The sequence below is a fragment of the Crinia signifera genome, chromosome 6, assembly GCF_055691185.1.
Source record: "Crinia signifera chromosome 6, ASM5569118v1, whole genome shotgun sequence".
NCBI lineage: Eukaryota > Metazoa > Chordata > Amphibia > Anura > Myobatrachidae > Crinia > Crinia signifera.
This window is the reverse complement of record NC_139222.1, coordinates 266,968,354-266,985,819: the sequence shown is the minus strand read 5'-3', so window position 1 is coordinate 266,985,819 and position 17,466 is coordinate 266,968,354. Positions and strand designations below refer to the sequence as shown.

The 17,466-nt window shown below is 47.2% G+C and overlaps 1 protein-coding gene across 6 annotated transcripts in view; it reads right to left on the bottom strand.

The window, feature by feature from the left end:
• The window catches only part of DHX32 (DEAH-box helicase 32 (putative)), a 55,093-nt gene that overhangs the window by 24,478 nt on the left and 13,149 nt on the right, over nucleotides 1-17,466 (bottom strand). For all 6 annotated transcript variants that reach the window (XM_083149523.1, XM_083149527.1, XM_083149525.1 and 3 more), the window contains 3 exons: nucleotides 8,991-9,184; nucleotides 2,436-2,808; nucleotides 368-613 (listed from right to left, as the gene is read on the bottom strand). In XM_083149523.1, the coding sequence (XP_083005649.1) occupies nucleotides 368-613; nucleotides 2,436-2,808; nucleotides 8,991-9,184 (813 nt within the window). The remainder of the gene's footprint in view (nucleotides 1-367; nucleotides 614-2,435; nucleotides 2,809-8,990; nucleotides 9,185-17,466) is intronic.

Sequence of the window (17,466 nt, the reverse complement as noted above, 5' to 3'; positions counted from 1 at the left end):
ACTATGGCCATGCCACAGTTTTGCCATTAGGGAATGCAAAAAATATGGCAAGGCATGCTGGGATCTGTAGTTTCACAACAGCTGGAGGGCCACAGTTTGGACATGCCTGATTTAGACGCTGCCAATAGGAATGCCAATCTGAGCACTAGCACAGAGCTATTTTCCTGGCAGGAAGGCAATGCAGCGGTCAGTCATGGAAGACCATATTAGCACAGAGCACATAGGAAAGAGCTGCCCAGGATGAAGGGATTATGCACATGAAAAGAACACATTAGTCAGCCTTTATTTCGGATGGCCTATTCTGGGCTTAGAGATTGGCATTGGAAGCGGCATTGGGAGAGGATGAAGCGCAGTACGCAGTATTTACCTTCCGCTTCTCCACTCCGACATCGATAACAAAGTGAATGTTGCTCATCCAGATCAGGGACTCGCCAAGACTGGTCGTTAATACTACTTTCCTCCGGTTGTCGCTGGCGCCGTATTCTAGCCCCTCGTATGGCAGGTAATGCGGGAGACTTTGATGAGGATAGAGCGCGATGGCAAGCAATTCCCCTATGTCTGGAGTCATGTGCAAGGCTTCCTGCTGGATCATCTCATGGGCCCTTCTGATTTCCTAGGTATAAGGTGACACCGTAAGAAGCCAGACAGTGCAAACAGAGTAGGAAGCTTTGAAAGGAGATAAAATGACCAATCAGACCCTAACTGGCATTTTACAGGCTGTGTAATGCCGTGTTCACACTGCTCGTGTGAAATACACAGCTTTTACCTGGCATTTTAATGCTGAGGGATTCACAAACGGACCCCCGTACTCACTGCTAAGGCAAATTCCCGGGTGAAGCAGTTCTACCCGGGAATTCACCGTTTAACACAGGTTTTTTTCAGTGTGGACGGGTCAACCCGAATCTGCATACGACCCGGGAATTTCCACATGGGTTGACCTGTTCACACTGGGAAAAAAAAAAACTGTGTTAAACAGGCAAATTACCAGGTCAATATGCTAGACCCAGGAATTTGCCTAGCAGTGAGAACGGGGTATAAGGGAAAAATACATGGTTTCCCCCGATACACTTGGGGGGGGGGTTACTAAGATGGGAATAAGACTTCACATGTTGCTATGGGCAACCAATCAGAATCTACTTCTTTTTTATTTATCACCCTCTAAAAGATAGTAGACAGGATCTGATTGGTTGCCCATAGCAACATCACATGTGAAGTCTTATTTCCATCTTTGTAACCAGATTTAAACACTAATGGTAATAGAATTCAGAGAACTTGGTTACATATATTTCCGCAAACGTATGAATAAGTTCCAATGCCGGGTGCAGCACCCCAAACCTAGATATAGCAATAGGGACCCACAATACACAGAAATGCCTTGAAGGTTTGGGGGCTTATTCACACATTTGCGCCGATATATGCAACACAGATCTCTGAATTACATTACCATAGTGTTCATTCTGGTTTCTGATAGCATTTGTGTATATTTTTCTCATAGTTACAGGCAGTGTTTGAAAAATGACAGGAGCTGGTTGGTTGGAAGTTTATCACTCTCCACTTTATCTCATTTCACTTTTTAAGACTTAAAAGTCACAACGGCTCAGATTTTATTGCAGAATGCAATGTATCTGTTAGAACAGAGCCATAGAGAACAGTACATTGCCAAAGGAGACATAGCACCGCAAATCACAAATAACAGAACAGCCCCCCCCCCCCCCCATTTAATATCAACTAGTTCTTGGACTTCAATCAAATTTTCGAAAGATTTCCCCTTTCGGTTTTAAATATAGGTATTGGCAGCCAAGATACAGGCCGATTGAGCCAAGTTTGTGGTACCCAACAGATTAGGGGAGGGGACACTGCGCTTAGTAACCATGGAACGTAAAAGGGGCAGACTAGATGGGCCAAATGGTTCTTATCTGAATATCTGCTGTCAAATTCTATGTAATAATATAGAAAATTGGCTTCCGTTGACATTGGCCCCTCCCATTCTGTGACATCAATAGGTGATGATTGGTCAGGTGCAAGAACGGCCCCCTAGGTCTCTACACAGACAATATCCGAGTCAACTTGCTAACACCTCTTCCCTAATTGGCTACTGGATAATAACTTTTAAGCATGTTTATGATACCCCTTTCAGACATACTACACGGGATTTTAGACCCGGTTCAAACCCGGGTTTTTAAAAATCCCGGGTCCATTGCAGGTGCGCAGGACCCGGGATTTTAGAGGACTAAAATCCTGGGTAGAGCCTTTCAGACATACCCTAGTCCCGGGATTGTGCGAGTGAGCACAAAGCGGCAATAAAAAGGATTGGAAACTTCTTATTAGCAAAAATTGCGCTGGCACGCCGAGTCATTTGTGTAAGGAAATCAGGAGCGTAGAAAGTGCCCAGGATACACACACACACACACACACACACACACACACACACTTACTTGCTCGCAGGCCAGGAATACAACAATGTCCCCTTTTTCTCCGCTACGATGGATCTCAAACAGAAGCTTTAACGCTGCGAGGAAATGGTCCCTTTGAACGCCCGATGTATGGACTACTTCTGCGCAGTAGGTGCTTTCAGCCTCCATCAGGGGAACATTTCCGTAGTAAGTAACTAGTTTACTGGACAGTCCGGGAGAGGTGATTATCACCACTTTCAGTTCAGGCCTCGACAACAAAATGTCTTTGAGGAAAGCAAGGAGAACATCCGTCGATACCGACCGCTCGTAAACATCATCGATAATGACTACTCCGTAGCAGGACAGTAGAGGACTGGACATCATTTCCCTCAGCAGCATTTCATCTGTGCAATATCTGCAAACATACATGTGGTTAGAACATTGTTCCCAGCTTTAGACATGAATTTGAAAACTTAAGGGGCAATTTAAGCCCCATTTCTAAGCGGTGTATACACGGGGCGGTTATGGCTAACCTTTTAAGGTGATTTTGAAGTCAAAAGTGTCTGGCCGAATTGCCCCGTGTGTACACCTCTTTAGGAGGGAGATTTATCAAAGTTTGGAGAGATTTAAATCACAAATGGGAGAGCGATAAGGTTCTAACTGTAATTTTTCAAACAGCCTGTAAACGTGGCAGCTTGAGGAGGATTTGGCGATACTTTATCTCTCTCTCTCTACTTTATCACTCTCAATTGCTTAGTAAACCCCCCCCCCCCCTATAAAAAGGAGAAAGAGAAAGCACTAAAAAAAAAATCTGCTCCTGACTGACATCTTTCAAACTGGCTAACTGGTTGGTACTTTATGGGCTGGATGCAATAAATATTGGCTGGATAAAGTGGAGAATGTTAAACAGCCAGCCAATCAGCTCCTTCAAACCCAGCCTGTAGCATGGCAGTTAGGAGCTGATTGGCTGGCTGTTTATCACTCTCCATTTTATCACTTTTTGAATCTTGATATATCTGGCCCTGTGTCTCTCCAGACTTTGATAAATACACCCCCCCCAGGGCCTCCAGGGAAAACAGGGGACTTGCCAACCCTCCCTGGGTGAGGGGGGGGGGGGGGGTAGGTTGAAGTTTTGCTTAGGGTGCTGATAAGCCTTACACCGGCCCTGCTTATGTAGAATTAGAATTCCCAGGATGATAACTTCTGGGTAGGATTGTGCCGCCCCTTCCAGCACCACAGACTGTATTATTTGTAAATGTACTAGATCAAGGGGGGGGGAGGTTGTTGGAGGTTAGGCACAAAGAATGGGGGGGGGGGGTACTTTTAGGTGGTGATTCAAGGGGTTAGGGCTAGGCTGCTGCAAGGGAGGGGCTTAGTAATGGAGCCCATATTCCATATTGGGCTGTCAGTGTTTTGACCGCCAACATCCCCACCATCGGCATATTGTATGTAAACTGGCCAAGTCGCTCAAGACCTGGTGCGCCGAGAGGGCCCATATGCCACGACTGATGCAATAATGTATGAGGACACATCTGTATTTCCAGGGCTATTTTTGTGCAGGCTCCAGCAGGAACTGTGGCCCTTATTCTAGTTCACTCGTTCTGACAAAATATTTCTTAGATGGACAAAACCATGGCCCTTATTCTGATCGGTGCGGAAATTCCCGCATGCGGACGGACCGCCGATGTTGATCGTCTGCGCATGTGCAGAGGTCACTCTGCGCATGTGCAGGCGATTTCGCCGCACGGATTCTTTATACGCCGCACAGGGGGCGTAGAGGGGCGTGAGGGGCTACTTAGCCTCATTACCCTATGCATACGCCCCGCGTTTCATGGGCGTTCCCATGCAAACGCGGGGCGTATGCATGGTAATGAGGCCGTGACGCGTGGGTACGGGGCGGGCATCTGACATCGCCGGATGTCAGCTGCCCGCCCCCATACATGATTTCACACGGACAAGTGTCCGTGTGGTCTTGTGTTGCGGGACCTGGTGGAGCGTGCGGCCCTGCATTCGATGTTCGGCGACCATCGAATGCAGGGGCTGCTCCCAAGTCGGAGGAGGCGTATCCCCGTCCAATTTCATGCGGATCGCCACATATCCGCATACGGACGGCAGGTGGCGATCCGTATGGAAGGCGGGGATTCGCCTGCACGGTTGCGGCCGCATATTCTGATCGGGCCGCACCGATCAGAATAAGGGCCCATGTGCACTGCAGGTGAGGCAGGTGTTACTTGTGCAGAGATAAATAGATTTGGGTGGGGTTTTACACCTGCCTCACCTGCAGTGCACATGGTTTTGTCCATCTAAGAAATATTTTGTCAGAAAGAGTGAACTAGAATAAGGGCCACAGTTCCTGCTGGAGCCTGCACAAAAATAGCCCTGTGTATTTCAATGCAACATAGCAGCAGCCGCCACCACCACCAGCCACTGTTGCAAATGGTCAGATACATCTTTTTTCCATAGCCATTTGCAGAGTTCTAGATTCCACACCGACTCAGGACTTTGTACCATGACAGCGCGCACTCTAATACAATTCTGCTTCTGTGGCTATTTTGTTTTGTTGAAATGTTAAAGAAACTCGTTATCTAAAGTTATTGGTCTTTAAAAAGGTTGCACAATTTTACAATGCCTTGTCACAGCGAATGGAAATGCGACCTGGTGTCACTTCAGTCACTGGACCTTCACCTTCTCTGACACCCTGACATTTACAGAGAGCCAGCTCGGGGACCTATCGGAAACACAGCAGACAGGGCAACGCAATTATGTCAATAAGGATAAAATAACAAGCTCGCCTTCTACGGAGAACGCCACACTTTCTTCCTGTTAGTGAAATATAGCAAATCATTCACTTTATTTATTAATAGCTAAATGGTCTTTGGTTCGGTAGACTTTTCAAAAGAATGACACGGCATCTTTATATAATGCATCTAAACATTAACGGAACTAAACCTGAAAATAGTTCGGGATTGAAGGGAAAGGTGAACAGAACAGCTTGTTTTTTCGTCAAGACGAAAGTGATAAAATTAAGAGTGATAAACAACCAGTCAATTAGCTCCTACCTGCAGTGCCGGTGCAAGGCGCTGGAGCGCCCCAGGCGGGGGGGCGGCGCCCCGGCGCTCACCCACTCCACGGGTGGAGGTGGGGAGGAATAAGCCGCCGTGCTGCTCCGGGAGGGGGGGGGGGATCCGGTGTATATATTACTCACCCTTCAGGAGGTGAGGTGCTCGGGTCTAGCTCAGCAGGCGGGAGGGAGAGCTGGAGAGCTTAGCGGGCAGGAGGGAGGCCTCGCAGTTCAGTCCCGGCGCAGTGTGACTGACATCTTCCTGACTTCCTCCACCCGCACTGTGTACAGCCGCTCAGCCCTCAGACGCTGCCCGGCTGAGCGGCTGTACGCGGTGCGGGTGAAGGAAAATGTCAGTTAACATGCACCGGGGTCCAGGACTGAACTGCACACAGCGCAGCAAGCCCTCCCTCCTGTCCGCTAAGCCAGACCTCCAGCTCTCCCTCCTGCCCTGCTCCCAACTACCACCCCCCAGTGGCCGGCGCCCTAGGCAAATGCCTTACACTGCCTAGTGGTGGCGCCGGCCCTGCCTACCTGACATTTTCAAACCCAGCCTGCAACATGGCAGTTAGGGCCTAACTGGCTGATTGTTTATCACTCTCCATTTTATCACTTTTTGAAGCTTGATATATCTGGCCTTAGTGGTAAATTAACAAAAAAAAATCTTCAAGTATGTGTTACTTGAAATGGTTTTCCATTTTCTTGGATGTTGTGACTTAGGACCAGATGCACTAAGCTTCAAAAGTGATAAGATGGAGAGTGATAAACAGCCAGCCAATCAGCTCCTACCTGCCATGTCACAGACTGGGTTTGAAAAATAACAGGTAGGAGCTGATTGGCTGCTTGTATATCACTCTCCACTTTATCACTTTTTGAAGCTTGATACATCTGGCCCTAAGGCTGCTTCTAGCGCAGGATATATTGGTCTGAAATCTGTTCAAGTACCCAGTTCTTGTTCTGTGCTAGATCTTTAGTTCTGGTCCTAGTAAGCCTACGACCACCCCTAATGGTCTGCTCCCTGAAACTGATAACTGACTAATATGCAACGATATCATCCTCTCTACAAAGTATGGCCACAAGTGTTCGCAGCGTTGTACAAAGGAACAGTACACAGGGAGACAAAACTTAGCATTACATTGAATAAATAACAAAAATAGAGAACAAATAAAGAGCACCACAGATCAATACACATTACAGCTTAAATATAAGTAGTGAGGACTCAATCAACATACAACTAGAGGCTTGAGGCCAATGATGGAGATGAGTATGCAGACGAAGATGGTCACTGAGTGTTTGAGTATAGGAGAGCTGTGAGTTACATGTGAAGAGAAGAGGGCTGTGACAATAGGAGGGAAGAGGGCCCTGCTCCGAGGAGCTTACAATCTAGTAGGAAGGGGAGACAAATTACATGAGGTGCAAGCAAGTGGGAGGTGGCTTGATAGCAGGATGTAAGCAGGCACAGGGTCGGAGAACCAGCCTCAGGACTAGTTTATGTAGCGGAAGGGTACGCTTTGATGAGTAGGTGAGTTTTCAGTGCCCGTTTGAATCTTTGCAGGGTCGGGGAGAGTCTAATGGAGCGAGGGAATGCGTTCCACTGAAGGGGTGCAGCACATGCAAAGTCCTGAACTCTAGCATGGGAAGCAGTGATCAGGGTGGAGGAGAGACGACAGTCGTCGGCCGACCATAGAGGGCGGGAGGGTGTATGAATGGAGATGAGGGGCCTTATTCTAGTTCACTCTTTCTGACAAAATCCTTTTTAGATGGACAAATTCATGTGCACTGCAGGGGGGCAGATGTAAAATGTGCAGAGAGAATTAGATTTGGGTGAGTTATTTTGTTTCTGTGCAGGGAAAATGCTGGCTGCTTTATTTTTACACTGCAATATAGATCTCACTTTGAAGTAAAACCCCACCCAAATCTAATTATCTCTGCACAAGTAACATCTGCCCCACCAGCAGTGCGCATGGTTTTGTCCATCTAAGAAGGATTTTGTCAGAAAGAGTGAACTAGAATAAGACAGAGGTTAGATATATGGAGCAATGGAATTAGAGATGGCCCTGTATGTGAGTGTGAGGTGTTTGAAGAGGATTCTGTAGGGGAATGGGAGCCAGTGCAGATTTTGTTGAAGGGGAGTGGCAGAATTAGAGCGGAAGGAGAGGAAGATAAGCCTGGCCGCAGAGTTGAGGACAGATTGGAGAGGAGCGAGTTGGGTTCGAGGGAGGCCGGTGAGGAGAATGTTGCAGTAGTCGAGCCGTGAGATGACCAGTGAGTGGATGATAAGCTTAGTTGCACTTGTGAGAGAAAAGGCCTGATGCGAGCAATGTTGCGTAACTGAAACCGACAAGAATGGGCCAGAGCTTGGATGTGGGGTGCAAAGGAGAGGCCGATTCTGAGTTGTACTCTGTAGATTACCTACATCAGGCTACTGAAAGGTTCTGTAGATATAATGAGGGGGGGAGCCTAGGGCCCCACAAGCAGGGGCAGGTGATAAACAAACAAATTGAAGAGGCAGCAATCTCTACCTGCCTTGAAACCAGTAAATGGCTATCAGCATGCTGATTGGTGAATAGCTAGAGCTATCCACCAATCAGAGTGCAGCAGTCTCTATCTTGCCTCCCAGCCCGCGACCAGACAGTGAATTGCTGTCACATGCTTATTGGTTGATGGCTGTAGCGATCAACCAATTAGAGTGCTGACAGCCAGTCACTGCAAGGAAGCATGTGGATACACGGAACAGGACTGCATCGGGAGCATGTTATGATTTTTTATCAATGATTCCCATGAATGAGTGTAAAGGGGCACCAGTGCACTGCTTTGCCCAGTGTCTACGGTGCTGTTAAGACATTATTTTGCACTTAACCCTGCTAGCAGCTGCAGAAAGGGCAAAAAGTGGGTTTGTGGTGTATGATTTTATATTGTTGTTTGGTGTACTGGGGCAGTTAAGAATATTCTACAACAAAACGGATATAGGCCCTTATTCAGATCTGATCGCAGAACAAATTTGTTCTCAAAATGGGCAAAACCATGTGCACTGCAGGTGGGGCAGATGTAACATGTATAGAGAGACTTAGATTTGTGTGAGTTATTTTGTTTCTGTGCAGGGTAAATACTGGCTGCATTATTTTTACACTGCAATTTAGATTTCAGTTTCAACACACCCCGTCCAAATCTAACTCTTTCTGCACATGTTATATCTGCCCCACCTGCAGTGCACATGGTTTTGCCCATTTTGAGAACAAATTTGTACTGCGATCAGATCTGAATAAGTGCCATAGTTTACAATGCTGAAACATCTATTATAAAGCACCAGGCAGCACGGATGTGTTCTAGCGAATTGCTGCAACCCTTATATTCCCTCCCGTGCAACCTCTGCCGTCTGATCGATTGGACAGACTTTCCCCTGTCATAGACCCTTCCTGTTCTGTCTCAATGATTTGCTGACTGTAAGGACTTTTCCCTTTCAGCCTACCATCGGCATACAAACTGACAGCTGCACAAGATCAGAGGGATTAAGTAAGTGGACGCGGCGCACGAACCTTAGGATGGTCTCGTTTGTACAACAGTTCTCAAAAGGCACGACGTAGCCAACTTCATGTCCGATGTTGACGTCCATTTCATCCGCCACCCTCATGGCCAGCCAGACGGTGGTCTGCTTCTGCACCTGAGTGCACACCACTGTCCCGTGCCGATGGTGAACGGACAAGCAGAACTCTGCGCACCACTGAGGGATCTGCAAAAGGGAAGAACAGAGATGTGCGGTGTGTCACTTCAAATCAGCGGAGAGACACCGGGGTTAAACGGTGCAGCCGAAACCTGGAACAGTTGTTCCATTGTAAATGACTAGGCCAGTGACAAGTGTACAGGGAAATATAGGAATAATAAACTGGCAGGTCACAACAGATGGCTGGGGCCAGGAATATATTACAGGGTCAGAGAACAGACAGACATTGGTTTTAGGAAAACTCTCTCAGCCAGCCCTGGGAGGCGATGTACACAGCTAGGAAGGTGACGGGTCTAACTAGAAGGGGACTGGGGCCAACGTCATGTCTAAGCAGGACAACAATGATTTATGCAGCAGGACGGCAGCTACTAGAATATAAGCAGCTATACAAGCATTTAACATCAAATAATTCTCCTGCACGTTTTTTCAGGTCACAAAAGTGGCTTTTATAAACAGATCGAAACATTTTTGTATTTGGACCTGGCACAATAGGTGAATCAGTCGCTATTGACCGACTGCGACAAAATTGCAGCTGTGCATGTGCTGTGATATTGCTGCAGATCGGTCGCAGCGCATGGGAAGCCGCAGCCTGATTAAGAGAGCGTTTTAGGAGCGTGCCGAAGCTAGCGGCTTTCATATTTCAACGCAGTCACTGCCCAAGGCACCGCCTCCAAACGCTTGCGGGGTGTCAATCACCCTGCGAGCAGCCAGCGAAAGCTAGCCTGTGTTCGGGCGGACGGCTCGCGGTTTCGAGCACGTGCAGTCTTCAGATGATCGCTAATGCTGCGAATTTCACAGGCCAGCGAATGGGTCTGAATCAGGCCTATCGAGCCTTGAAACGTTGGTGTAATATCTAATATTAAACTTTTCTGCATCAGTGCCAGTGTGTACTGCACCCATTATAAATACACCCCTGCCCCTTGCTCCTATTTACTGCCCAAACAGAAGGTCAGCACCCTGCAGTGACAATGGCACTCTATACTACTACTGTACATCTTTGTGCTGCTGCCGCTGATACATGTACAATCAAACCCTGCACCATGTATACTGTAGCAATGTATAGTATACAGATTATGCCCTTCTCCTTATACTGTAATGCATTGCTGCAGCATACAGGAGCGCAGAGCAGGTCCTGTTCATTGGCATTCTACAGTGATTAAGGGGTGCATTTTATCATTGTATGTTTGCAGCCCCCCTCACACAAAAACAAACAAAAAAGACCACCTGTTTTGGGGGGTAAGCCGTACACACAAAATGTATGAAGTAGGGACCACACAGATAGATCCATCGGTGGCGTAACAAAAACATTTCCTCCCCCCCCCAGCCCCCACAATGCTGCCATCTACATACTGTCTGCTGACTACACATGTGATGTGATGTCACTATGGGCTAGATGCACTAAGCTTCAAAAGTGACAATATGGAGAGTGATAAACAACCAACCAATCAGCTCCTGCCTGACATGACTGTGGCATGGCAGGTAGAAGCTGATTGGCTGGCTGTTTATCACTCTCCATTGTTGTAGCTTAGTGCATTTGGCCCTAGACATTTTGTTAAAAACTAAAATGTATCTCAATAGGGAACAAACATTTCCTCAGCTGTGCTTAATCAACCACAGCATAGCGCTGTAGGAAGCGTATATCAGACATTATCAGTGACTCCATAGCTTAGAAGAATGTCCTCACCTGTGGTGAGGGGAACCAGTACATGAATGAGGACATTCTGGAGAAATACCTTGAGATAGATGCATTTAATGTTGTATTTCGACAGTAACGTTTGACAATCTAATATTGCCGCACCCGGGGGGGTGTGGGGGGGGGGGGGGGGGTGGAATCTCTCTGAAAATTTTCCTGGCCTGCTGCTGCCCACCCACCAGGGATAGATGCCCTGACTGTTGGTAGTGTTATCATACCTTCCTCCATGCCTGGTAGCCTAGCACCTGGTGGATTTCTGCCCTGCAAGGGGCTGGTGTGGTGAGTTGGGTTACATGGGTGATTTGTCGCTACAGGGTTTCTCCCCATTTCAGGCAGCCTCACATGACAGCACCCATCGCAGACCCACTGATAGCACAACACCCCACAATCGTTTAGATGTTTACAAAAGATAGAAATTGTGAACATAATTAGGAGGTAGGCAGCCATTTGGGGTTATTAGTGAGGTAAGGCAGCCATTTACAAAGATTATTAATCCAATTCACGAAGTGAGTACCAAGTGAGGTAGCCATCTTGGATGGACAACATAGGTTACACATAGTGGAACAGGCAATGCCTGCAAGTAGTAACACCTAATACGGGGGTGATACAGAATATTAAACTGGTATGGTATGGAGATATGGTCCTGACAAAATCTAAAACTAAATTATAAGACTAGGCAGCCATCTTGGCCATTACATATGTTACAATGTGTGAGAGACAAAACATGGAAAGGAGACACAAGGGAAAAGATAAGTGAAGAGGATATCTACTGAATAAATAGTTTCATGAAGGGAAGGCAGCCATATTGGGTCACAGTACAGTACAGTACAGTTCAAATCCCGAACTCCTGAGTCAGGCTATGGTCACTCAGGGTGGCCGCAGCACCTGGGGTGGCGTTTCCTGCGCATGGGATCGGGCCTAACCTGCCTGCATTCTTGACGCTGCTCCCTGTTGCCTCCCACAAAATGGAAGCACTCTGCCAATCACTTACAAATGAATACTCACTGTGACAATAATCCCAATTCAGTCACATTGTGACAGTGATGTAACACTGCCACTGCAGTCCAAACGGTGGCGGGAGGAACTGGCACCACAGGGGCTCGGCCACCTGCATGGAATCTGCTGAAAACAGCCTTACAAAAATGTCCGCCACCTTGGAGTAGACAGATGCTAACAGTCCTACTGGACTGCTAGCATCTGTCAGGGGAGTGCACAGAGTTACATGGAAGCGCCGAAAAAAGGTGAGGGACAAACACTGCACATCCAGTAGTCGTAATAAAGCCAGCTATAAAGTAACTAGAAGTCAGTGCCTTGGGCCTCAATGATGCCACAATTTCCTGATGAGTCGGAAGGCTTTGTATAAGTAACAGGTGTAGTTCCCTTTCTGACATTTCTAGTGTTGGGCGTTCTTGCTTAGCAGGTAGCGTATCCTGTGCAAATATAAACAGAGACCATGCAAATACTGTGCTCTCGTTTCCTCCACACTCACTACACAAACACGGGACAGGGAGCAACAGAAGGAAACGCACTGCATGCACTCACTTCAGGATTGCCGGCTCATGGGAAAGCTACAATGCCAACAACATGCAATGACGCTAAAAAACAACGTAATTTTTGCAATAGAGAAAGAAGTGTGGGGTATAGTTAGTAAAATGCGGGTTTATAGACGTTTATTGGAGTGCTGGACTGGACACCCTCATTTTTGCCACAACGAAAAAAAAAATGCACTCTAAAACACTCAAGGCCCATTAAACGTATATGATTTGGGCACTTTTTATCCAATTTATCGGGCCAAGAAATCGGATGAAAAGTGTCTAAATCGTATGTGCCTGACCTCCGAATTGATTCATAGTCCTGTGCGCATCGGATTGGAGCTGGAGATCGCAAGTGCTGCACGTTGGATTTGTAAAAAAATACATCCTGTCTCCCGGGAGCCCGGCGGCCAGTTGGTGGGGTATCGCATGCGAGGGAGGCATGCAATACCTCTCAGTAATGTATGGGCACCTTAAGAACTCAAGAAAATCGGAACAATAAACTGCAATTTAACAAGGAACAATATGGAGATTCTGAACATTTTTTAACAAAAATTATACAGGCCCACCCACCACGGCCAGGGGGAGCTCATCAGGTGGGTCTTGACTTGAATCTTAGGACGTTAGGGACCCACCTGATAAAGGTCACCTGAGCAGTGGTAGGTGGGGACGATGATGCTTGTCCAAAAATTATGCTACGAAAATCGGTTTTACACCATGGTAAATTCAGTGCTGGATTTACTGTGAGGCACGGGCCTATGGGCAGCATGTGCTGGGGACTGCAGGTTTTTTGCATGGTGACTGCTGCGCCACCTTCCATGCTGTCTTCTTTGCACTCTTTTGCATGGCTGCAGCATCCCTCGGGAAGTTTTATGGCGTCTTCTCTCCACATAGTGGGCAGCGACCTTTTGCATGGTACTGCCCATCTTGGACTGTCTTCTATCTTCATAAACGCTTCATTGTTGCTGTTCCACCGGACTACCTCTCTAGCTCTTGTCCAGTCTAATATTAGCCAATGCAAAGGGGCAGGGGTTATGACTAAGTGAGCCATGATCCGCTCACTATGGCCATCTTGGATTTCCAAAAAAAATGGCATACCATCCAACCATTTTAAAACAGGCCCTGCAGCCAATCTGATCATAATCGTTGCAAGCCAACTAGATCTGTGCAATCTCATCTCCCTGATCAGACACCTGTGCCTGGCGTTACCTAACAGGTCTTTCCTGATGACACTTTTTATGAAACTTTGCAGATATTTTTAATCTTAGGTTTAGAGATACTGGAGCAGTTGCACAGCGGACCGGCGGCTTGTTACAGGAACCCAGGGAAGTGCAACTTCTGCAATGTAATCCCATGAAAGAGAAAGTGACAATATGATCGCGGCAGCTGCTGTGAGGAAGTGTTATGTGGTGATAGAAGATGTCACCCCATGCTGGTGAGGTAAGACGGGCTGCCGAGATCCACTCTCACACATACTGGGAGACAGCTTTTACAGCTGCGCACAGCTCTACACTCAGCCTGGGAAATGGTTATCAGTCCTGTGCTGCAGCCATGTGTACAGAGAGAGGGAGGCACACAGTTCTAGATAACCCAATAGTTATCTAGGCGGTGGTGATGCCTCAAATTAGTACCTCAGTCATTTTATATTAACCATTTGGAGATGGATGGTCTTAAAACCTGAACTATTGAGGGGGCACGAGGACCAAATTTGGGAAACAGAAGGAACCTTTGGCACCGGATCTCAAATAGGAGACCCAGTAATGCCCTGCTCTGTGACGGCAACAAGGAGGGCATTGGGTAATTACCCAGACTTCAATGTTACCATTGTGAGGCGCATATGAAGAATGACAGAATGGATTTTTTTTCGAGGATGTTATCCAAGTACAGAATGGCAGTCTCACCCTTGGGCTTCTAAAATAGCCGCCGTCGCCTTGAAAAAGAATTTGGTTACTATGGCCAAGCCAAACCAAAAGGAAGCCTCTGAGGTGAAAAGGGTTCTCCCGAGAAATAAACCTGAGGTTCTGGTGCCCTTGCAAATTGTGATACGACTGTAAGAGTCTCTCTCTCTCTATGTCAAATTAGCGGACTCTTATGTTCCCGGAGAAGTTTGTGCACCTGTAGTACTGCCTGCAGGAAGCGGAGCGGCTGTATCTAGCTCTTGCACATGTAATGAATTGGGGTAAGGGGAGTTGGCTAATATCTGGACCGGATGCGCGGAGTTTAACACACCAGGGGTCTTCAGCAGGGACCCCCACAAGGACTTGCAGGTTGCAGCCCTCTGACCAGGTTCCCCTAACCAAAAAGGAACGTAGACCAACAGAGTTAACAGCCGAGGGCAGATAGGGTAGTGGACAGGTAAAGCAGGAATTGGCTGTTCCAACAGGAAAAACACTGGATCAATGGAACCGGATGGGACAATTTATACACAGCAACCAACTGGTCCAATGGATACACAGGAACCGACTGGGCCGATGGATACACAGTAATCTGTAGTAACCTACAGAGCCTTAAGCCACTTCATACAGTGATGATCAACATTGTACTGGTCAGAATTCCCTTCTTATACCACTTGGTGCATGATGATTGGTCAGAAAGGTCACATGGTTGTTGTGTTATGTCATCTCCCATCCACCCCTGACTAAGTCACGTGACAGAAACAGAACGTGTGAATGTTGGTCAGCTGATCACAAGTGTCATGGCGGCGCCCATGACTGAACCCCAGAAATGTGGTGCCTTTGTATGAACCTCGCAAATAACGGCCAGCTGAGACCCAGAGCGGCAGCCACAGGACAAACAGGCGCACGCTGCACTCACAACGATGCGTCGGAATCTGGCACACAGAGGGTGAAGGGTTACAAGTCACATTTGTTTGAATTAATTAGTGCCTCACTCCAGCAAGGACGCCCTCTAATCTCAATCTATAGGAAGAGTATACATACAGTAACACACACACACACACACACTGCTTGGGTGAGGATAAGGACAGACAATTGCAGCTGCTGTAACTGACTAGGTGAACGTGTGCTGCGTGTGACTAGAAGTACATTTGAAATGAAGGGTGTGCTTTATAGGGCCACAGTGTCTAGTTTGATCCCAAAAAGACCAACACACGCAAAAGTTTGACATGGTAAAAAAAAAAAAAAAAAAAAAGGGTAAAAAAAAACAACACAATTGTGAAAAACCCATGTAGACCTTTGCGAGTGTCGATCTTTTGCTTGTATCGACCAATTGTCCATGTCGGCCTGTTGACTGTAGACCCATGGTTGGCATGTCAACCCAAATTCTGGATCCCATTCATAACAAAACCCAAACTTCTCCCAAAAAAAATTGCTGTCCAAGACATTGGGAGACTGTAAAGGGGATGAATTTCTAGGTGCTTTTTATATATTGAAAACATGAGTTACCTTCTACCCCTTACATACCTCTTCTCGTGCAAAGGCCGGATTCTAGATGATGTCATTGCCCTTTTAATGTGACCAATAACTTTATATTACACAGGTAACAAGCAACAGACTGTATCTGGATAAACAAACCCTGTTCTACATAAAAAATAAATAATGTTTAACGTAAGCTAAATTCAATCAGGATAGTGAACAAAGCATTAGAAAGCTTCATCGTAATCTCTCACACAAGAGCTATTGCCGGCACATACTGTACTATAAACCTACTAATGGCTGCGGTCTGTCTTGTGTATGTGTGTGCTCAATGCTAAAGCTGGGTATACCCAGACAGACACTGGCAGCGATGTAACCTGGTGGGGAAGCCAGCATCGGGGAGTGCAGACACACTTGCAGATGTGGGCAATGACGGCGCAAAAATGGGGTTCATGTTGAATTCTGCAAAATGGCCCTCGCTAACGAGATCCTCCATCAGCACTACACGCAGGAGGATGTCGCTGATGACCTGCGGTAGCGCGCATAGGGCCAGTTGTACTAAGCTTGAAAAGTTATAAAATGGAGAGTGATAAACAACCAACCAATCAGCTCCTACCTCTCATGTCACAGACCGTGCTTGAAAAACGTCAGACAGGAGCTGATTGGTTGGTTGTTTATCAATCTCCATTTTATCACTTTTGAAGCTTAGTTCATCTGGCCCATAGTCTGTGGGCACACACTGGGCAATGTGCCTGATGTGTCGGTCCGATCTGCTGGATGGGATGACATATCGCCTAGTGAGTACCCCGCTTACCTAAATAAGCTCCATTAAATAAATAAATGAAAAAAATAAGAAACCTATGTGTTAGGCAGTGGCGTAACTATTAACTATGCGCCCCCCCTGCCGAAAATTTTGCCAGCGCCCACCCCCCCAACAGAGTTAACAGACCCCCCCCCCCATAGGGTTGACCCCCCAGTGCAGCCGGTACCTCCTGCCGCGACGGTCTTGCGGGTCCTGGCTCTCCCGACTCCTGCTGCTTATAAAAAAAAAAAAAAAGTGACATTCAGAAAATGGCTGCCTCCATACTGCAGACCACCTCCTCTAGCATCCGCAAAAAAACTGTCTTTTTTTTTTTATAAGCAGCAGGAGACGGGAGAGCCAGGACCCGCAAGACAGAATCGCCGGCAGCAGGGGCAGACGGCAGTGGCTAACTATAGCCCCGCAGCCCCCCCCCCCGGGGCCCGCACCTTCTCAGCGCCTCCCCGCCACCGCGGGGGCTGCGTGACTATAGTTACGCCACTGGTGTGAGGTAGTAATGGAGGGATTGAGAGAGGTACCTGGTGCGATCCCTCCATCATACACTGCAGGGATATGACAGGGTAAATATCTGAACTCACCTATTCAATGCCGCCATTAACAGCAGCATTGAAGGGTGCCGGATTTGTTTTGACAGAAACGGTTGCAAATTGCCGAATTCACTGCCATTTTTTCGATAATCCACGGACTTTCCAACACTCGACAGCTGGAACAATCAATTCTGGCTGTGGAGTTACTGTCGGATCGGATGAAATCGGTACGGAATTACAACTGTCGGGATGTTCCGTAGTAGGTTAATATAACTTTTAGCAACATCCACACATGTATATAAACGTACACTATGTAACAGGTGGTGGACACTGCGCTCACAAGTA